Here is a 20,475-nt window from a genome sequence, read left to right as displayed (position 1 = left end):
AAAAAAAAAAAAAAAAAAAAAAAAAAAAAAAAAAAAAAAAAAAAAAAAAAGAACCGCGGCTGGACTTTATCACCGAGCATTTCCCATAAATTCTTGGGGACACGAAGGCAAAGGGTAGACGGACTACAAGCCCCAGGATCCACTGGGCTCCGCCTCCCCGAGAAAGTTCAAAGACAACGCCCAGGCGTGTCTGTGGGCCATTTCAAAATTAAGAAATTCAGATCTCAAGCCTTCCTTGGGCACCTTTAACGGAAATAATCCCTTGGGGCCACTCAGAGAGGAACATAAGACTCTTCGGGGACCCCCGGAATGCTGAAGGCTACGGCTGGAGCGGCCAACGGCTGTGGAGCATGTTGGGAGTTGTAGTTCCAGTGCGGTGGAGCCCTAGCGACTCCAGACCCTATCCCGCCCGTCCCCAGGCTGTGCTGCTCTCGCCCTTGGTCCTCCCCAGCCTCCTGTATTCCCTGGAAGAGCGATCGGCCTCACCTGGGATCCATCCTGTGGCTCCCTCCGCACTTCCGCCCGCTCTGCTCCTTCACCAAACAGGCCCCGCGCGCATCTCCGTCGCTTAGCAACGCCCTGTCAGCCCCGCCCCTCTCTGTGCCCGCGCAGGCGGTGAGCGGCCTCCAAGACGACCAATGAAAGAGAGGAAACAAAGTACCCGGAGGGAGGTGCTTTACGATTGGCTGGGACGACTGCCTGCCCGACAGAGCACGTTTGATTGGAGAACCTGCCGCGTGTAGCAGTAATTGGCAAGACCGTGCACCAATGGGAAGGACCTGAGGCTGGGCCTGAGGTTAGGAGGTGATCCAGAGTACCCTCGCTTAAAAGTCCAGGTTTTTAAGCGCCTTCTTGCTGCACCAGTCCTGTCCCGACTCCTTTCTAACTACCATTCTTTCTGTTGCAGGGGCAATGGCGTGGGGATGGGGGGCGCTGTGTTCCCTCTCTAACAGCTATTCCCCCATCAGTTGGGCCAATCAGTCCGTCCCGGTGGTCATCTAACCAGTTACTTCTTGCTGCAGGAGCAGCTGGTTGCATCAGTTGCCAGGTCTGGGCTCCTGGCCGAGGTAGCCGGATCAAAATGAGCTATTTCGAGCCCCAGCGCGCGGCCCCCGGGGGGCCAGCCTGAACTGTTCATGTTCGCGTCCCCTGGCCGGTGCACACCAGAGGCTGAGTCAGAGGCACAGAATTAGGCCCGGCCTGCGGGGGGACTGGGCCCAAGGCCCGGCTGAGGATGAGGGTAGGGAGGGCCTGTTCTATGTCCTCCTGACATCCTGGCCGGGCTACCGCATTCCCCAGGAATCTGCTCCTAAGACCTCCATCTGCGTCATCCTCAGACCTGTCAGGGGGGAGGCAGTGGATTAAAGGGACTGGAAACTCTTCTGTGGGCCTCTTGGGCTCTGGGCCCCAATCACCGCGCTGTGCTCCCCACACCCGCAAGGCTCCGCTGCCTCAGCCTTAGTTTCCCCTTCTGGAAATTGGGGAATCTTCATGACATCTTCTTGACAGCATTTGCCAGGCATTCAGCAAGCGCTTAATAAATGGCCAAGTCATTGTTTGGGTTTCTAAATAAGGCTCTCCTAATGGCCGGGTCTGGCCACGGTCCCAGTGTCCCTGGGCAGCCCTCCGAGGGGCCGGCACAGGGCGCACTATAAATCGGCGGCTGCGCACGCAGGGGCACTGCAACGCGGAGGAGCAGGATGGAGATCCCGGTGCCTGTGCAGCCGTCTTGGCTGCGCCGTGCCTCGGCCCCGTTGCCCGGACTTTCGGCGCCCGGACGCCTCTTTGACCAGCGCTTCGGCGAGGGGCTGCTGGAGGCCGAGCTGGCTGCGCTCTGCCCCACCACCCTCGCCCCCTACTACCTGCGCGCACCCAGCGTTGCGCTGCCCGTCGCCCAGGTGCCAGGCCTGGGGAGGGGGCGACTCGATCACTTCCAATGCCAGGGGTTTGGGGCAGTCTGGGGTGGGAACGTGTGAGAGAATGTTCGTTGGCCTTGGGCGGAGTGGAGAGTCCGCAGCTCCGAAGGGCTTCCGGAGTTCCTGGGGAATCTCAGAGGCCGGCTCACTGCAGCGGGTGGGAGGTCCCCGTCGCTCTTAGGGGTGTGTGTGTGTGGCGGGGGTCTCAGCTCCAGAGAATAGAAGGCCTGGGTCACTCTATGGGGAGTCTTGCTTACCCTGAAGGAGGCTGGTGACACGGGAAATCTGGGGAAAAGGAGGCGGGCAGTGACTCCCAAGGGGAAGGAATGTTCTTAGTCTCAGGGAAGAGTTGAGAGACTGTGTGCAGTGGCCCGATATCTCCAGAAGAGGAGGGGAGGGCCCTGCGACTTGAGGAAAGGTTCCTGGCCACTATGAAGTGGGGGAAGGCTACCAGTAGGTGCTGTGGTCCCGTGACTCGGCTGGGAGAGTAAGCAGAGGATCCTGGAGACGGGGGAAGGGTCATCTCGGCGACTTTGGTGGGGACTGGGGGAGAAGGGACCCGGGGCTCTGAAGAGGGAGCTGGGGAATCAGTGCCCTGAGAGGCACGATGACTTCGGATTCGCTGACACCAGAGGAGGGCACAGGTTCCTGACCTTGCAGGGGAAGGGAGCCTTATCACTGCAGGGAAGAGGGCAATCCCAGATATTACAGGGGGAGGGCGAATCCTCGTTCTTCAGGGTGAAGAGGTACTGGGTAACTCCCAGTAGGAAAGCGGACTGCTCAGCTCCGGAGGCCAGAGTGAGCGCGGCACGGAACCGACGGGGGTGGGGTCTCCCTGGGTGGGTCCCGCGAGCCTGGCCCGGCCTGATAACAGTCCTGCCCGCGCCCGCTGCGCGCAGGTACCGACGGACCCCGGCCACTTCTCGGTGCTGCTGGACGTGAAGCACTTCTCGCCGGAGGAAATTGCTGTCAAGGTGGTGGGCGAACACGTGGAGGTGCACGCGCGCCACGAGGAACGCCCGGTGAGCCGCGGCGGGGGCGGGGTTGGAGCGAGTACGCGCGCGGCAGGGCCGGAGGGGCGGGGCCGCTCAAGCCTCCCTCCACTCCAGGATGAGCACGGATTCGTCGCGCGCGAGTTCCACCGCCGCTACCGCCTGCCGCCTGGCGTGGATCCGGCTGCCGTGACGTCCGCGCTGTCCCCCGAGGGCGTCCTGTCCATCCAGGCCGCACCAGCGTCGACCCAGGCCCCACCGCCAGCCGCAGCCAAGTAGGGGGCTGGGCCGCGCCCGCACTCCGGGAGCGTCCTCAGGCTCCCTCTATTGAAGCCGATCTGACTCCGCCCAGCCAGATGTCCCGAGCGCGCCAAGAACTGTCCTCTCACCCACTCCTGGATTCTGCCCTGACCTCCACCCTGGACACTGCCTTGATAACCTAGACCCTTACACTGACACCCTCGCTCTCACACCTCCTCCAGCTTTCGGACCCCACACCGACACCTCCCCTGCTTCCAGACCCTACCAGCACTACCCTAACCCTCAGCCAACAGTCTCAGCCCCACCGACCCACTTTCTTGGCATATAGCCCCACTTAAGACCCCTTCTCTACTTCCTTTTGAGTCCTTTATGAAGATATCGGGTACTACATTTCCATCCCTTGCCTATTTTGACACCTAATTATGGTGTGGACAGCCCTCCCCCAACCCCAGGCCTGTCAGGCACAATCCCCCCACCTCCCAAATGTCCTGGACTGCACAGACTTCCCACTCCAGACCATCCAGGCCTGGTTCCCAAGACCTGATCCTTCCCCTACAACCAGACAGTCCACAACTGCCCCGCTCCAGCCCATTTTCTGCTGTGAAACCCCAGCCAGCCACACCAGACTCTGGAACCCTTTTCTGACCACCCCAATTCTTGGACACCCATCCCAGGCCAACCAGAACACCCAACCCCAAACTGTACAGACTCTCCCACCCAAACCTCCCCAGACACTGCACGAATGTCCTAGGCCCCCTCCCTAACTCTAACCAGACCCCATCCCCCTAAGTCCCTTTGTCTTGACCCCCAAGACTTCAACCAGATAATCCTCGGCAACCCACCTCTCACCCTCCTCCTCTTCTCCTTCAAGACCCAGCTGAGCACCGGCTCTGATTCCCTACAGCCTTTCTCCCTGCCACGACTCCCTTACTCTTTCCCAGCCTCACTCTCCCAATAAATGTGCTAGAGCTCTGCCAACTGCTTTGTGTCTTGGCCAGGAAGGATGGACCGGAGCAGACACCAGTGTGGAGTTGGGGGATGTTTACTGGGGTGGGGGGACCTGGGAACATCACTGTCGTTCGTACATCTCTCGTAGGATCTTCATGCTTTCTGAGTAACGAAGCTGGTTCCGATGAGAGGCCTCCTTCCACCTGGGGAGGCAGAGGGACGACTCAGCAGTTGCAAAGGGCCCTAGGAGGGGCAAGCAGGTTGGGGGATGCTCACCTCTGGCGGATGCGTTTCCAGCGCTGCATGTTGCGATAGATGAGTGTGGAGGGTGAGGGCTCGGGCTCAGGGGGCTGCATGGACAGAGAGGCCAGGTTGAGTGGACATTCCTGAGCCCCACCACATGTGTCCCATAACCCTGGGCCAGCCTGGCATACTCACCTCATCGTCAGTGGTGCCCTGCATCTCAGGCTGCAGTGGGGATGGGATGCGGGATCTGCAGGCATCTCCAGGTGGCCCTGGGGGTGTGGGTGGTGGCAGCTTGTACACATCACGACTCTTGCTGTTGTTCACCTCTGAGCCCTGGGGACACAAGGGCCCCAAGCCAGGCCCAAGAGAGTCAAAGCAGAGGGGCTGGGAATCCACATTCATCCCTCCTGCCTTTCCCAGCAACAAATGGCATGAGGGGCTCACTAAGGGACTCGGACAGGAAGCATGTCTGAAGGGCAGACACCTCAACCAGCCAGGGGTCAAGTCCGCCTGCCCCAGGGACCCCTGTCTTCTCCTATCCAGCCCAGAGACTCCATCTACACCTGTCAGCCAGGGAGTCACGTCTGCCTGCCTCAGGGAGTCCTGTCTACGGGGTCACATCTGTGCCACTTAGGAAGCTCTGTTCATTTTTGACAGCGTGAAGGGTCCTATATGTCTGTCCTGGGGACCTTTGTCTACCCTCCTGGGCCAGATGGCTTATAGACCCCCATCCGTTCGTGCCCCGCCCATCTGCTCCTCAAGGCCTGGTGGCCACTTCTGTCTGTACTAAGGACCCTTGTCTAGCCCCTCGGCTCTTGGGAACCCCTGATCTTGGAGATCTACATCTAACTGCCCAGGGTAACCCTGTTCCCTGTGCCCCAGGCCAGGTGGCTATGTATGTCTTCCCTAGGGACCTCGATCCACACCCCAGCCTAAGGGTGCACATCTGTGTGCCTGGCCTGATCCAGGATTCATGTGAGGGACCTGTGTCTGTCTACCCCGCTAGCTTAGGGGCAGGATCCTTTAAGCCTATCCACCCACTGCCCTGGCACCAGGCTGCTGGGCTGGGGTCCACTACCCATCCCACCTCCTCATCCTCAGGCAGCGGGGGCAGGGGTGAGCTGGGAGAGCATTCTCGCTCGCGCACAGAGGGGCTGTTTCGCATCCAAGCGCGGCAGATCGGGTACAGTGGCGTGTTCTCGCTGAACTGGGCCAAGTCCACGCTCCGGTCGAACAGCTTGATCACATATGTGTCTGGGAGGGTGGGGATGGGAGGTGTGTGAGCATCCTGGCATAGGCCCTCGGCTCCTTGCCGACCCTCTAGGGCCACTGTCTACTCACTGGATCGCTGTGGCCCTCCCTCAGCCAGCCCGTCATCCATCTCCCTCCTCTTCTTCCTCCGCTGGTGGGGGAAGCGGGCAGATGGCCTGCGTAGGGAGAGAGAGTGTCAGGACTGGGGTAGGCGCTGAGAGCCTCTAGTCAGCTGGCTGGGACCCTGCCACCTTACCTTTTGCCAGTGGCTGCGATGGAGCAGTCCCTGTGGGGAAAGACAGTTGACCCTCAGACAAATGCCTGTGCAAAACCCTGCAGAGGGCACCCTGGGGATACTGGTATCAAACCTGAGATGCTCACATGGACCCCACTTGCCTCTTGGGCCTTTTGTCCCACCCATAGCCATGGGGATCTAGGTGGCAACTGCGAGGGGGCCTAAGCTTCTCCTGCCACAGGGTCTTTGTACAGGTGGAGTGGTCAGGACTTCGACGGAGGTAGTGCTGGGCTGAGCGGTCAGGGCTTGGATTAGGGAAGAAGTCACCAACCACAAACTCTCAGCTCCAAATCCAATCAGAAAAACTCACTTATTGTGGGTGTCTGAGGGCGTTTTCCCAGCTTCCTCATCCAGACGCTCCCTAGAGGCAGAAGCGATATCTCAGCTCAGGGTTCCAGGGCCCCAGAGAAGGAAGGCACCGAGCAGCCTCTCCATTAAGCACCTTCCTCCCCAAGTCAGCCTCTGGGGTCCCACCCAATCCACCCAGGATCAGAGGGCCCAACCTGCCAGGGTGCCTGGCCCTGTGACCCCACGCTAGCCTACCTGTCCATGTGACTCTTCTCCAGGAGACACTGCAAGACGGCATCCAGTTGGTTCCGGGCTTTGGCCATCTCCAGCTCTGGGGCAAGAGGGAACCCAGCAGGAGTCAGCTCCCAGGCCCCAGCTAAGCGGACAGCTGACTGGGTCAGGGAGGGGCATGCATGTCATCTGCCCCGGCCAATCTCAGAGCCAGGCCCAGGCAGCCTGAAAGGGTGCAGCAGGCAGAGATGGCTGCAGTGATGCCAAGAGCTCTGAGTTCCAAAGCTGTCCCGCACGATCGCACTGTGACAGGAGGCAAGGCCAATCACCTTACCTTATGAGCCTTTTGGGTTTTAAAAAAATGTGTTTTAATATGATATAAATATATTAGAAACAATTATATAGAGATGGAGTCTCACGATATTGACCAGGCTGGTCTTGAACTCCTGGATTAAAGTGAGCCATCTCGGCTTCCCAAAGTGCTGGGATTACCGGTGTGGGCCACTGTGCCTGTCCCAGTGGCAAGGTTTAAATACCTAGGTATTATACATAATAACTCACTGAATTATCACAATAACTCTTAGGGGTAGATGTGGATTTTTTTTTTCTCGAGAAAGGATCTCATGATGTTGTCCAGACTGGTTTTGAACTCCTGGGCTCAAGTGATCCTGCTGTCTCAGCCTCCCAAGTAACTGGGGCTATAGGCACGTGCCATAGAGCCTGGCTCAGATATATATTGTTTTTATTCCTATTTTAAAGAGAATGAACTGAGGCACAGAGATGTTAGGCCACATGCTCAAAGGCACACAGCAAAGAAATTGCAGAACTGATGATTTGAACTCAGGCTGTCTGGTTCCAAAGCTGAAGTTATGAGACAGAGGCTCAACCTGAGTGCAGAATCTGGTTGACGCAGTGGTATAATTTTATTTTAATTAATTAATGTATTTATGTTTTGTGAGACGGAGTCTTGCTCTGTCACCCAGGCTGGAATGCAGTGGCATAATCTTGGCTCACTGCAACCTCCACCTCCCAGGTTCAAGCGATTTTCCTGCCTCAGCCTCCCAAGTAGCTGGGATTACAGGAGTCCGCCACCACGCCTGGCTAATTTTTGTATTTTTAGTAGAGATGGGGTCTTACCACGTTGACCAGGCTGGTCTCAAACTCCTGACCTCAATGATCTGCTGGCCTCTGCCTCCCAAAGTGCTGGGATTACAGGCGTGAGCCACCACGCCCGGCCAACAGTGGTATAATTTTAAATCTGAATTCTATCTGAATGAGCTGACATTTTTTTTTTTTTTGAGACGGAGTCTTGCTCTATCGCCCAGGCTGGAGTTCAGTGGCCGGATCTCAGCTCACCGCAAGCTCCGCCTCCCAGGTTCACGCCATTCTCCTGCCTCAGCCTCCCAAGTAGCTGGGACTACAGGCGCCCACCACCTCGCCCGGCTAGTTTTTTGTATTTTTTAGTAGAGACGGGGTTTCACTGTGTTAGCCAGGATGGTCTCGATCTCCTGACCTCATGGTCCACCCGTCTCGGCCTCCCAAAGTGCTGGGATTACAGGCTTGAGCCACCGTGCCCGGCCATGAGCTGACATTTAAAAATTGGGAGATTTCTTTTGTTTTCTCTTTTTTGAGACAGAGTCTTGCTCTGTTGCCCAGGTTGGAGTGCAGTGGCGAGATCTCGGCTCACTGCAACCTCTGCCTCCCGAGTACAAGTGATTCTCCTGCCTCAGCCTCCCAAGCAGCTGGGACTACAGGCGTGTACCACCATGCCCAACTAATATTTGTATTTTTAGTACAGACAGGGTTTCACCATATTAACCAGGCTGGTCTCAAACTCCTGACCTCATGATCCACCCACCTCAGCCTCCCAAAGGGCTGGGATTACAGGCATGAGCCACCGTGCCCAGCCAAAATTGGGAGATTTCACCTAAAACATCCTGTTTGGGCTTTTTTTTTCCCCTCAGGAAATGAGATCTAGGTCCACCCTCCTGCCCAGTGATCCTGTGGCTGCCTCCCATCATCACAGAACTTGAGGAAGTGATGATGTTATGCTGTCCTACCTTTGAGAGGTGTTTGCTCTGCCTTTCTGACTGGTGGGAGCTCTGGCTCTAGTGCTCAGAGCCTGGAGGGGACACCTGGGAACTTGCCTGACCAGTCCAGGGACTTCCTAAGAAGCTCAGGAGACACAGGGATTCAAACATAGCTCAGAGGAAAGACAGAGTGAGGGTGGGGAAGGGAGTAGCTGAGATTGCAGTAAAGCCTTGGGCAGATGCAGAGGGTATGGATCTCTCCCCAGGCCCAGCTTCTCTCCTGAACCCCCGACTTGGGCCTGAAGCCTCCCTCTCAAGGGTCACCTCACAGTCCCCAAGTTCTTCCCTGTACCTCACCAGTGATACCCCTCTCTCTCCCCTACCCCAGCCCACCAATCCCATGACCTGTCCACTAGGCCTCCCGAGTGTCTCTCCCACCCACCTTCTCTCCACTGTACCCATGCTGGTCCAGACCTTTGCTCCCCCTGGGCTCCCGCCTCAGTGTCCCCTTCTGATCCACCCTCCACAAGGCAGCCAGGGGAATCTTCCAGAAAAATAACAAATCTGACCCTGATCTTCCCCTGCTTGGAACCTTCCATTGGAACCTTCCATGACTCCACAGCACCCAGGGGTGGAGTCTGCACTCCTCAGCCTGGTACTAACAGGTGTACACCATCCCTCACCATCATTTGTGGTCAGACCCACTTCACTTTTCTTTCTTTCTTTTTTTTTCCTTTTCTTTCTTTTCTTTTCTTTTCTTTTCTTTTCTTCCTTTTTTTCTTTTCTTTCTTTCCTTCCTTCCTTTTCTTTCTTTCTCCTTTCCTTTTCCTTTCCTTTCCTTTTTCCTTCCTTCCCTCCCTCCCTTTTCTTTCTTTCTTTCTCTCTCTTTCTTTCTTCGTTTTTTGTTTTTTGTTTGTTTTGTTCTTTTCCAGGGTCTCAATCTATCACCCAGGCTGCAGTGCAGTGGTGTGATCTCAGCTCACTGCAACTTCTACCTCCCCGGCTCCAGCTGTCCTCCTGCCTCAGCCTCCTGAGTAGCTGGGACTAGAGGCTCGTGCCACCACACCTGGCTAATTTTCTTTCTTTCTTTCTCTCTCTCTCTCTTTCTTTCTTTTTTTTTTTTTTTTTGTATTTTTTATAGAGACAGGGTTTTGCCATGTTGCCCAGGCTGGTCTCAAACTCCTGACCTCAAGTGATCTGCCGGCCTCGCCTCCCAAAGTGTTGGGATTACAGGCGTGAGCCACCGCACCTGGCCTCCCACTTTGTTTTGATAACACTTTTGCCATGGAACATCCTACATCATTTTACTATTATCTTTCTGTCTAAATTGTGCACCCCTCCCACTGCCCTTACCATGCCAGGCCTGGGATCCGGTCAGCTCTGCCCCAACCCAAAATATCTCTTTCTAAGTTTGTTTCCCCAATGACCACAATTCCTATTTCCTAGGATTACTGGAATATAGTGACTGTGAGGATTAAGAGTGCCTGTACTTCAGGCTTACAGCAAGATGTGTGACTGATCACTGCTGGAAATGGGGAAACTGAGGGGAAGCCAAGAAAAGAGAACTTCTCGGTCGGGCGCGGGGGCTCATGCCTGTAATCTCAGCACTTTAGGAAGCTAAGGCGGGAGGATCGCTTGAGGTCAGGAGTTCAAGACCAGCCTGGGCAATATAGCGATACTCCGTCTCTACTTAAATATTTTAAAATTTTAAATTAAAAAAAAAAAAAAAGAGAGAAAAGAAAAGAAGAAAAGGACCCTTCTCAGAGTTACCGGCTCAGGATTCCCCATGTTTTACCACGCACCGCACTGCCTGAGCCACCACCATTCAATCTAAAGCGACTTCAAGCGCAGACCGGGAGGGTGTGAAGGTGGCAGCCAACGCTCGCTGCCTGATACAGCGATTGTCAGGTGGGCTGCAGGGAAAAGTGCAGTCCCCTTTCCGCGATACTCCCTTCTACCGGGACTCCACACTCTGTCAACGCGATGGTCCCGACAGGCCCCCGACGTCAGGGTCCTCACCTGATTTCTCCACTTTCACCTTCACGGGGAACATGGTTTGGGTCTAGGATCTGGCTAGCTGGGTCAGAGGCGCCCCAAAGGGCCTAGGGTCACAAATCAAGGCGGGAGGCGGGCGGGGACAGTTCAAAGATGAGCTTCGTGGGCCACGGGTCCTCCGCCTTTGGTTGTGTCCAGCCTGGACCGTGGCCACCACCCTTCTGTGGGCTGGCCTCTTCGGCAGCAGCTTGCTCCTATTAGTTAATGCAGTCGTCAATCTTATATCCTGACCAATTGAGAGCTGCCTCCGTAGTCTCCCAGCTTTAGGTCCCACCCTCCTGGGGCTTTGCTTCCGGAAACAAACCATCGACCACCAAGCTTCCTGGGAGGTGTAGTTCCAGGTTCCCAGACCCACCCGGAGTAACAGCGCCTGCGCCGCGCGGGGCACGGTGGGAAACAAAGGATTAGGGCATCGCGCGGCTTCCCGGGACTTGTAGTGTTAGAAGGGTTGAGCAACACCAATTTAGCTCTTTACCGAATTTAACCAACCGTTGGAGTCCCTTCATACCTAAGAGGAAGACTAATGTAAAATAATGTTGGGTTCCCTCTCACTGAGCACTCTCTAGGTGACAGGTACCAGTTAATCTCTTTGCAGGTACAACTTCATTCATTTTGCAAATATTTGTTAGTATGCCGGGCACTCTTCTAGGCACTGGGGACACCTCGAGGAACAGAACAGACAAAAATCCCTGCCCTAATAGGGCTTATCTTTTAAAGGATGGAAGATAAACAGTAAACAAGTAAAACATTTTAAGTGAAATGTAATAGGAGAAATAATATAGCCTGGGCGGGGCACGGTGGCCCACACCTGTAAATATCAGCCCTTTGGGAGGCCGAGGCGGGCAGATCACCTGCGACCAGGAGTTCGAGACCAGCCTGGCCAACATGGTGAAACCCTGTCTCTACTAAAAATACAAAAATTAGCCGGGACTGGTGGCATGCGCCTGTAATTCCAGCTACTCGAGAGGCTGAGGCAGGAGAATCGCTTGAATCCGGGAGGCGGAGGTTGCAGTGAGCTGAGAGCGCACCTCTGCACTCCAGCCTGAGCGACAGAGCAAGACTCTATCTAGAAAAACAAACAGACAACAACAAATCTCCCTCCCACCAAAAAAAAAGCCACACAAAAAGTGTAGCCTTAAATGGACATAGGAATATCAAGGTGATGATTGAATTTTAAATAAGTTGGATGGTCAAGGAAGGATTCTCTGAGAAAGCTCTTGACTATTTTTAATTTTGCAGACACTTCCTTCAGAAAACGGGAAACTTGCATTTATCACACATCTTGGTCCAAATAAATCCTAGGAGGTAGCATTGTGATCTACACTTCTGATGAGAATACTGAAACTCACAGTAGGAAAGTTGTTTTTGAATTCACAACTACCAGTACAGGGTAACAGCCCCTAGAAATGGAAGCACTAGACCAATTGCACCACTGCATTCCAGCCTGGGCAACAGAGCAAGATTGTCTCAAAAAAAAAAAAAAAAAAAAGAAAAGAAAAGAAAGAAAGAAATGGAAGTACTATTTCTTTCTTAGTTCCTCATCTAAGAAAGCACTATTCCTGCTTAGTTCCTGAGCAGGAAAGTTCCTAGTTCAGAAGATTATGAGTAGTATTTACTGTAAAAAATGTACATCATGTCTAAATACTAAGCCTGGCACGAAGCACTCAACAGATGTTTTTAAATATTAATAATCATTTATGCCTCAACCTCTAAAAGATCCCAGGAAGTCAGTATCGAAAGTTAGGGTCCTTTATTGGGGATGTCAGCAGAGAACAGGGGAGATGAAAACAAGTCTTAGGAGTTTGAGAAGGGGCTCCCAGGACAGGCTCCTCTGCTCTAAGAAGCCTGTCCTGGGAGAATGAGCAGGGTCCCAGTCTGTGCAGAAGTTGTCAGGGGGTGCCCAGAGGTATGGTGAAGGAGAGGTAGTCCCCAAGGGCACCCCAGCGGGGCCGGTAGATCTGGAAGATGGTGATCCAGGAGGTGAGCACTATCACCCAGAAGAGGAAGCCCACAGCTGAGCGCCAGACATCTGTCATGGGAAACAGAAGTGGGAAGGGTTGGCCTCCTGCTGCTCTCCAGACTTCCCTAGACCAGCCTTCCCTTCTCACCCAGAGCCCCCAAATTCTGGATCCTCCATTGTCCCTTCCCACCAAGACTCCCCTGCTTCCCCCTCTCCCCAGCCACTGGCCTCCCTCCTCTATACTCTGGACTCACAGCCTTTGATTTGGCTCTGTTCTGTGTAGGCTGGGACAAGGAAGGCCTCTCGGAAGAACCAGAAGATGTTGACCAACCAGAGAAAAGGCAGGAAAGCAAACCCACCTAGGGAGAAAGAAAAAAAACCACACAAACCCTAAAACCTCATCAGGCAATGAAGATCTTCTCCAACTCCCACCAAGAAGATCTATTTGGAAGAAACTCTCCCACACCCAAGTTCAAATGGAGATTTCTGCTGTCAGGGACTCAGGAATCTGGCTCCTCTTTGGGATCCGGGAATCTGATTCCTCAACCATCTCTTTCGCTGGACCCAAGAGTCCAGGCCCTCAATCCCCCTCCTCTCGTGGGATCCAGAAACTGAGGCCCCAGCTTCCTCATTCCTCAGGACCCAGGCCCTCCCTGCTCAACTCCAGGAGTCGGCGTTCACAGGTGCTTCATCTCTTAGACTCACGAGTCCAGGCCCCGAGGCCCTCTTCCCTCGGGTGCTCTAGTCCAGTCCCCTCTCTTCTTCTGGGACCCTAGTGATCTGCCCTTACCCAGGTAGTACTTCCGGCACAGGTTCAACTTTTCCTCATTGGACACTCGCTCCAGGTTCATAGCTGCGCTGGGGCCGGGTCGTCCCAAGGGTCTGCGGGGCAAGACCCAAGCCTTGACCCTAAGTAACAGATGCAAAGATCACGAACAACCACGCCCCTATTACGACAAATCAGAGATAAATGTAAAGGTGGGTTTGCTGAAAGCAGAGCATCCCCGCCCCCACTAGCAAGATGGCTGGATTAAAGAGCTCTTTATATTTACTAGGGTGGGCGAAACGACCCCCAACTTACCACGAGAGCTCACTTCCTCCGGCTGGGATGCCTTAGCCACTTTCAGTTAGGGACGTATGCGCGAAATGCCCCAGGTTTCCCTGGAGATTGTAGTCTTCTTTGGGCGAGGCAACACTGCACGCATGCGCTGTTGAGAGAATTCCTGCCGGGGAGGCGCACGCCTCCCACGCGCAAGCGCCCTGGGGCGTTTCCGGGAGCTTGGTAAGCGCCTGGAGGGGCAACGGACTACACTTCCCAGCGCTCCTAAGCAACGGAAGTGATGTAAGAGCAGTCAGAACTGGAGGGCTTGGGTAAAAATGGCTGAATATTTAGCTTCGATATTCGGAACTGAGAAGGACAAGTGAGAACGGGCGCTGGGATTGGACTCTCGTGGAGTAGAGGCCGGGATACTGGGGTCCTGGGTGGTGGGGCGGTGTTTCTGGGGTGCACCGCCTCCCCGGCCCTCGGTTCACCTCTGTCTTTGCACCTCTTCCAGGGTTAACTGCTCTTTTTACTTTAAGATCGGGGTCTGCCGGCACGGAGACCAATGCTCCCGGCTTCACAACAAGCCGACATTCAGCCAGGTGAGACCCGGCACGGAGCCTCTGGGGTTAACGCCTCCTTGGCCCTTCCTCTTTTGGGGCCGTAGTCACTATGTCCCGCCTATTCCGGGTTCCTGAGGCCCTCCCCACCGCCCTGTTCTTTTTCTGATTGGACTTTTCTGCAGGCTCCTCCCACCAGTCTTCCTGCCCTTCTCCTGGGAACTTGGTCGCGCCCCCATGCGTACACCCTACACACCGCGGCTGTTCATCCTTGTCAGTCCCCTCCATCCCGTTTCTGGTTTCTTAGGGGAAAAGGATCGCCGATGCACTTACCATGCTTAGGCTGGGGTGCAAGGTTCCACCCCCAACCTTCATGCCTCACTCTCTTTGCATGCAGCCCTGCCCTCTGAGCTCAGGTCCCGCCCCTTTTAAATTCTGTGCAGACCATAGTGCTGCTCAACCTGTACCGGAATCCACACAATACAGCCCAAACTGCAGACAGATCACACTGTAAGGGACCAGGTCTGGGGGCAAGGTGAATAGCCCCCAGTAGGCTACTCCCTGATTCCACCCTACCCCCCTCCCCCAGGTCATGTTAGCGACGTGGAGGTGCAGGAGCACTATGATAGCTTCTTCGAGGTGAGGGTTGGCAGGGGTAGGTTGGGTTTCTTGTGGGAGCTCAGCTGAGTTCCTCTCCGTCTTCCACAGGAGGTGTTCACAGAATTGCAGAAGTATGGGGAGATTGAAGAGATGAATGTGTGCGACAACCTTGGGGACCACCTCGTGGGCAACATCTATGTCAAGGTGCTTGCTGTCCCCTGCTTAGGTGGAGGCATTTCAATGCCTCATGGTGGCCACTGAAGGCTCTCAGCTTGAAGTTCATCACTAAATCCAGTCCAGCCCCAGAGCTGCTAATGAGTACCCTGAAGATCTCTGAGTTCTCCTGCTGACCCTGACTGACGTTTCCTGCAGTTCCGGCGGGAAGAGGATGCAGAGCGGGCCGTGGCTGAACTCAATAACCACTGGTTCAATGGGCAGGCTGTGCACGCTGAACTGTCTTCTGTCACTGACTTTCGGGAGTCATGCTGTCACCAGTATGAGATGGGGTATGGTAGTTCAAGGGTGGGATGGGCACTTGGAATCCCAGACTTTGAATGTGTGGTAGGGGCTGTCAGTGACAATGGCCTCCTCCATCTCTCTATGCAAGGAATGTACCCGAGGTGGCTTCTGCAACTTCATGCATCTGCGGCCCATTTCCCAGAACCTCCAGAGGCAGCTCTATGGGCGGGGACCCAGGCGCAGGTACCTCAGGACCAGCCTGCTATGTCTCCTCATGTCCTAAGGTCCCTGTATCCTCAGATGAGCCCGACCCTAAGTGCTAGTAACAACGTTCCCAAGACTCTTTTTTTTTTTTTTTTTTGAGGTGGAGACTTGCTCTGTCGCCCGGCCTGGAGTGCAGTGGTACGATCTTGGCTCACTGCAACCTCTGCTTCCCAGGTTCAAGCAATTCTCTGCCTCAGCCTCCCAAGTAGCTGGGATTACAGGTGCCCGCCACCACGCCCGTCTAATTTTTGTATTTTTAGTAGAGACGGGGTTTCACCATCTTGGCCAGGCTGGTCTGAACTCCTAACCTCGTGATCCACCTGCCTCGCTCTCCCAAAGTGCTGGGATTACAGGTGTGAGCCACCACTCCTGGCTTTTTTTTTTTTTTTTTGAGACGGAGTTTTGCTCTTCTTCCCTAGGCTGGAGTGCAAAGGCACGGTCTCGGCTCACTGCAACCTCTGCCTCCCAGGTTCAAGCAATTCTCCTTTCTCAGCCTTCCAAGTAGCTGGGATTACAGGTGCCCACCACCACGCCTGGCTAATTTTTGTATTTTTAGTAGAAACAGGGTTTCACCATGTTGGCCAGGCTGGTCTCGAACTCCTGACCTCAGGTAATCCGCTCATCTTGGCCTCCCAAAGTGTGGGGATTACAGGTGTGAGCCACTGCACCTGGTCATTCCCAAGACTGTTACACCCTAAGAGTAGTTCTGAGCCCCATCTGGAGACCAGTACCTAAGTCCCAATCCCCAAACCAGCCTGAACCCCTAATCCACGACTAGCCTGGCCTGATACTGGCCACTGAGTACCCCGATGCTGGCCACTGAGTACCCCGATGCTGGCCACTGAGTACCCCGATGCTGGCCTCTGAGGCCATGTCTTAGAACTCTAGTTATTTCAGCACCCTCCTGCCTCATCCCAGAGCAAAGAGGCAGGCCTGCAGGATCTCTGCACCACTCCTCAGCGTTCTAACCTAACTCTCAACACTCCTATTCCCAAGTCACCCCCGAGGTTCCATACTAGCCACTGTCCCCGAGAGGGGAACCATCGGCGTTCCCCTGATCACCGGCATGGCCGCTTCTGAGGCCCTGGCCCCCTTACCCTCTTATCCTTCACCCCGGACAGGGACAAATATTTCTGGCAGGACCTCTCCTCAAAGCCCCCTTCACTCTCCTGGCCCATCTTTCCCAGGCTCCCGGGCTCCATAATGTAATCTCTTCAGCATGGAGACTTTCTTCTACCGCCCTTCTCTTAATAAAGCTCCGTGTTTTGCTTCGGTATCAACTTGCTTTTGCTGTGGTTTGGCATTTCCCTCCACCCACACATGTGACGAAAAGGGGAAACAAGACTGGGTCCTGGCCACAACTTCAGCTGAGGAACTTGGCACAGCCAGCTTGGGACCCAGGACCCTAACGGTAATGGTAGGGTGGGGACACCTTGTGCTGAAAACCTTAGCACCTCCATCTGAGGCTTATTTAAGGGGGAGAGACCTGGTTGTGGCAGGTGGGAGGAGTCCTAGCCCCAAGGAGATGAGGATTGGAAGGTGAGGTGAGGTGAGGTGCTGGGAGGTGGTCTCAGTCAGTACAGGGCTGTCTCCTCCGTCCCTGCCAAATTGAGATGGGAGTTAGTAATGCTTACACTTAAACATTGAGTTTACTATATGTGAGGTGCTATTCTCAGCACTTTAGCTTGTTTTTGTTTTTGTTTTTTTTAAAGAGTTTCACTCTTGGCCGGGCTCGGTGGCTCAAGCCTGTAATCCCAGCACTTTGGGAGGCCGAGACGGGTGGATCACGAGGTCAGGAGATCGAGACCATCCTGGCTAACATGGTGAAACCCCGTCTCTACTAAAAAATACATAAAACTAGCCAGGTGAGGGGTCGGGTGCCTGTAGTTCCAGCTACTCAGGAGGCTGAGGCAGGAGAATGGCACGATGAACCCGGGAGGCGGAGCTTGCAGATGAGCTGAGATTGGCCACTGCACTCCGCTGGGTTACACGAGCGGACCATCTCAAAAAAAAAAAAAAAAAAAAAAAAAGTTCACTTTGTTGCTCAGGCTGGAGTGCAGTGGCACAATTTCAGCTCGACTGCAGCCTCCAACCTCCTAGGTTCAAGCAATTCTCCTGCCTCAGCCTCCCAAGTAGCTGGGATTTATAGGCATGCGCTACCACGCCCAGCTAATTTTGTATTTTTAATAGAAACAGCGTTTCACCGTGTAGGCCACGCTGGTTTTGAACTACTGACCTCAGGTGATCCACCCACCTTGGCCTCCCAAAGTGTTGGGATTACAGGCGTGAGCCACTGCGCCCAGCAGCCAGTTGTTTTGGTTTTGTTTTTAGAGATGAGGTCTTACTGTGTTGCCCAGGCTGGTCTATAATTAGTGGCTCAAGCAATCCTCCCACCTTGGCCTCCCTAGTAGCAGGGACTACAGATGTGAGCCACTGCACTTGGCAAAGTGCTTTGCTTTTTTTTTTTTTTTTTTTTTTTGTAGAGATGGGGTTACATTTTGTTGTCCAGGCTGATCTCTCGAACTCCTGGGCTCAAGTGGTCCTCCTGTCTTGGCCTCCCGAAGTGTTGGGATTACAGGCATGAGCCACGGCACCCAGCCCCTGCTTTACTTCTAATAACGGTTCTAATTCTCCACAATAACCCTATGAGACAGGTGCTATTATTGTCTCATTTTAGGGATGGAAAAGGGAAGGTGGGTGGGTGAGGAAATGGCAGAGGTGGGATATGCATTCTTGCAATCTAGATCCGCAGTGCTCTCTCTTAGTTCCCTTTTGGCTTTGTGGGCTTCTCTGATAACCGGCTCAGTTGGGGGATGGGGACTCGAGGGTAGATTCCCGGCTTCCGAAGAGGCGTGGGAATTCTGTTCCCCCACATCACCGCGTCCTTTCTTCTGCCCGGTTTCCCCGGAAAGTGTGGCAGAGGCGCTGTGTTTGGAGATCCCCCTATCACGGCCCCCCAGATGGGGCCTGGACGATGCCTCCTGAGGGCCTTGCTGCTTCTGGCTCTGGCGTCACTGCCGGAAGCCTCCCAGTACTGCGGCCGCCTTGAATACTGGAACCCAGACAACAAGTGCTGCAGCAGCTGCCTGCAGCGCTTCGGGCCGCCCCCCTGCCCGGGTGAGAATCCGAGACCCAGCCTTGCTTGGGCGGAGCTTGCAGGTGATAGGGAGCGGGGAAGGGGTGAGGTCTGTGGGCTACGGGCCAGAGTCTTGCTTACGGGTCTAAGCGGTGGGCCTTATGTAGATCACACAGGGATGGCAGGCAGAGCCTGTGCAGATAGTGCGGGCTACCGTAGGGCAACAGCGAAGGGATGTGGCTGGAGAGGCGGGATAGGGGCCCTGTGGAAAGGGTGGGCTTTATGTAGATAAACCGGGAGTGGGCGGAGCTCGGAGCAGAGCAGGCGGGGAATGAAAAGGCGAGCCCGGAGAAAAGTGACAGGAGCGGAGCGCACGCTGATAGGCTGGGAGCGTCCTGGAGGGGCGGGGCACGCTGGGATAGGGCGAAGGGAGAGGGCATAGCCTGAGCAGGGGCGGGCTAGACGGCCGCGCTGGAGAGCAGTTTTCCCGCTAGATTATGAGTTCCGGGAAAACTGCGGGCTCAATGACCACGGCGATTTCGTTACGCTCCCATTCCGAGAGTGTTCTTCTGGGCAGTGCAACTCCGACGGTGCGGAGCTATGTAGCCCCTGCGGCGGCGGAGCCGTGACCCCCACTCCCGCCGCGGGCGGGGGCAGAGCCCTGTGGCGCTGCAGAGAGGTGCGGATGGGACTCCCGGCCGGGCAAGGGCGTGCGGGAGGTGGGGGGCCTAGATGTAGGGAGCGGGCGTAGCCCCACATAAGTTGGGCCTTGCGGGGCCCAACTACCTTATCAGGTACCATATCACATGGGATGTGGCCCCATTAAAGGGTATAAAGATGAAAGGTTTGGGAGCGGGCAGGAGTGGAGTGTGGCCTCCAGCTTTACTCCAACCCCTTATCCCCAGAGGCCGGTCCCTGCCAAGGGGCCCTGCCCCCTCACACCTGGAAACCCAGGCGCCCCTAGCTCCCAGGAGCGCAGCTCACCAGCAAGTTCCATTGCCTGGAGGACCCCTGAGCCCATCCCTCAGCAGGCCTTGCCGACTTTCCTCCCGCTGTTGGTGCTGGTCCTGCTCCTGACCTTGGCGGTGACAGCGATCCTCCTGTTCTTTCTGCTCTGGCACTTCTGCCGGCCCAAGGAGAATGCCGACCCCTATCCCTATCCTGGCTTGGTCTGCGGAGTTCCCAACACCCACGCCCCTTCCTCCTCGCATCTGTCCTCCCCAGGCGCCCTGGAGACAGGGGACACATGGAAGGCCTCTCTACTTCCACTCCTGAGCAGGGGTTAGTCCTGGAGGAGACCCGGGGCGGGGAAGGTGGACTGGACGCCCACCCTTCCTCCCCTTTACCCTTCCCTTTTCTTCCAGAACTGCCCGGTCTGGGGTCACAGCCCCTGTCTCGCCTCCTGGATGAGCTGGAGGTGCTGGAAGAGCTAATTGTACTGCTGGACCCTGAGCCTGGGCCAGGTGGGGGCATGGCCCACGGCACTACTCGACACCTGGCCGCGAGATACGGGCTGCCTGCTGCCTGGTCCACCTTTGCCTATTCGCTGCGGCCGAGTCGCTCGCCGCTGCGGGCTCTGATTGAGATGGTGGTGGCAAGGGAGCCCTCTGCCTCTCTGGGCCAGCTTGGCACACACCTCGCCCAGCTAGGGCGGGCAGATGCATTGCGGGTGCTGTCCAAGCTTGGCTGATCTGGGGTTTGCTGGGCTTAACACTCAATAAAGAACTTTGTTGACTACTAAGCCCAGTATACAATTAGCTTTGAAGTACTTCTTGAAGTACAATCCTAATTAGGCAAAGACCCAACAGCTATCCTCACTGCTCTTTGCCCTAGAAGGGCCTATTCCAACATACACACAGGGCCACATGTGGGAGGGTTGACCCCAGGTGCCTCTGGGCCACCAGAATCCCCTCTGGGCAACATCCCTGCTACAGACACGTGCTGTGTTCTGTGTTGTTCTGAAGCCGTAACAGACCCCAAGACTGACTTCTCATTCTCAAT

The 20,475-nt window shown here is 55.2% G+C and overlaps 6 protein-coding genes across 10 annotated transcripts in view; 3 read left to right on the top strand and 3 right to left on the bottom strand.

Annotated features, from left to right (window-relative positions):
* PROSER3 (proline and serine rich 3) overlaps positions 1-642 on the bottom strand; it is a 12,093-nt gene extending 11,451 nt beyond the window's left edge. Inside the window, exon 1 of one of the 2 annotated variants that reach the window (XM_017847556.1) lies at positions 487-642. In XM_017847556.1, coding sequence (XP_017703045.1) covers positions 487-497 — 11 coding nt within the window. In that variant the 5' untranslated portion in view covers positions 498-642. The remainder of the gene's footprint in view (positions 1-486) is intronic. The other variant, XM_017847557.1, reaches the window with a different exon arrangement.
* A 1,017-nt stretch (positions 643-1,659) lies between these two features.
* On the top strand, positions 1,660-4,147 carry HSPB6 (heat shock protein family B (small) member 6). Its single transcript, XM_017847562.1, has 3 exons — positions 1,660-1,898; positions 2,816-2,938; positions 3,026-4,147. The coding sequence occupies exons 1-3, from the start codon at positions 1,701-1,703 to the stop codon at positions 3,185-3,187; spliced, it is 483 nt and encodes a 160-aa protein (XP_017703051.1). The 5' UTR covers positions 1,660-1,700; the 3' UTR covers positions 3,188-4,147.
* Positions 4,148-4,193: 46 nt separating this feature from the next.
* LIN37 (lin-37 DREAM MuvB core complex component) lies at positions 4,194-10,876 on the bottom strand. 2 transcript variants are annotated; one of them, XM_017847558.1, is made up of 9 exons: positions 10,478-10,876; positions 6,453-6,528; positions 6,220-6,270; positions 5,871-5,900; positions 5,705-5,790; positions 5,451-5,617; positions 4,556-4,696; positions 4,394-4,467; positions 4,194-4,320 (listed from the first exon to the last, which is right to left on the bottom strand). In XM_017847558.1, exons 1-9 carry the CDS (start codon positions 10,509-10,511, stop codon positions 4,239-4,241), a joined length of 741 nt encoding a protein of 246 aa, XP_017703047.1. In that variant the 5' UTR covers positions 10,512-10,876; the 3' UTR covers positions 4,194-4,238. The 2 variants fall into 2 exon arrangements, with proteins under 2 accessions (XP_017703047.1, XP_017703048.1); XM_017847559.1 differs by having other exon boundaries at positions 6,453-6,771; positions 10,478-10,840.
* Positions 10,877-12,248: 1,372 nt separating this feature from the next.
* Positions 12,249-14,128, bottom strand: PSENEN (presenilin enhancer, gamma-secretase subunit). 2 transcript variants are annotated; one of them, XM_017847552.1, is made up of 4 exons: positions 13,555-14,128; positions 13,264-13,420; positions 12,728-12,832; positions 12,249-12,542 (listed from the first exon to the last, which is right to left on the bottom strand). In XM_017847552.1, exons 2-4 carry the CDS (start codon positions 13,322-13,324, stop codon positions 12,403-12,405), a joined length of 306 nt encoding a protein of 101 aa, XP_017703041.1. In that variant the 5' UTR covers positions 13,325-13,420; positions 13,555-14,128; the 3' UTR covers positions 12,249-12,402. The 2 variants fall into 2 exon arrangements, with proteins under 2 accessions (XP_017703041.1, XP_017703042.1); XM_017847553.1 differs by having other exon boundaries at positions 13,264-13,382; positions 13,555-13,673.
* Positions 13,806-16,625, top strand: U2AF1L4 (U2 small nuclear RNA auxiliary factor 1 like 4). Its single transcript, XM_017847554.1, is given in 7 exon segments — positions 13,806-13,894; positions 14,030-14,117; positions 14,784-14,879; positions 15,048-15,130; positions 15,283-15,377; positions 16,394-16,503; positions 16,506-16,625. Coding segments are annotated over 7 exon segments (618 nt in total). The 5' UTR covers positions 13,806-13,850; the 3' UTR covers positions 16,608-16,625.
* IGFLR1 (IGF like family receptor 1) lies at positions 16,608-20,409 on the top strand. Of its 2 annotated transcripts, none has more exons than XM_017847550.1 (5): positions 16,608-16,809; positions 18,311-18,515; positions 18,969-19,153; positions 19,380-19,755; positions 19,839-20,409. In XM_017847550.1, the coding sequence occupies exons 1-5, from the start codon at positions 16,618-16,620 to the stop codon at positions 20,162-20,164; spliced, it is 1,284 nt and encodes a 427-aa protein (XP_017703039.1). In that variant the 5' UTR covers positions 16,608-16,617; the 3' UTR covers positions 20,165-20,409. The 2 variants fall into 2 exon arrangements, with proteins under 2 accessions (XP_017703039.1, XP_017703040.1); XM_017847551.1 differs by having other exon boundaries at positions 16,774-16,815.
* Positions 20,410-20,475: the final 66 nt, after the last annotated feature.

The sequence above is a fragment of the Rhinopithecus bieti genome, unplaced genomic scaffold (assembly GCF_001698545.2).
Source record: "Rhinopithecus bieti isolate Rb0 unplaced genomic scaffold, ASM169854v2 scaffold_28066, whole genome shotgun sequence".
NCBI classification, from domain to species: domain Eukaryota; kingdom Metazoa; phylum Chordata; class Mammalia; order Primates; family Cercopithecidae; genus Rhinopithecus; species Rhinopithecus bieti.
Note: the sequence above shows the minus strand (reverse complement) of the source record. Positions and strands in the feature narration are given on the sequence as shown.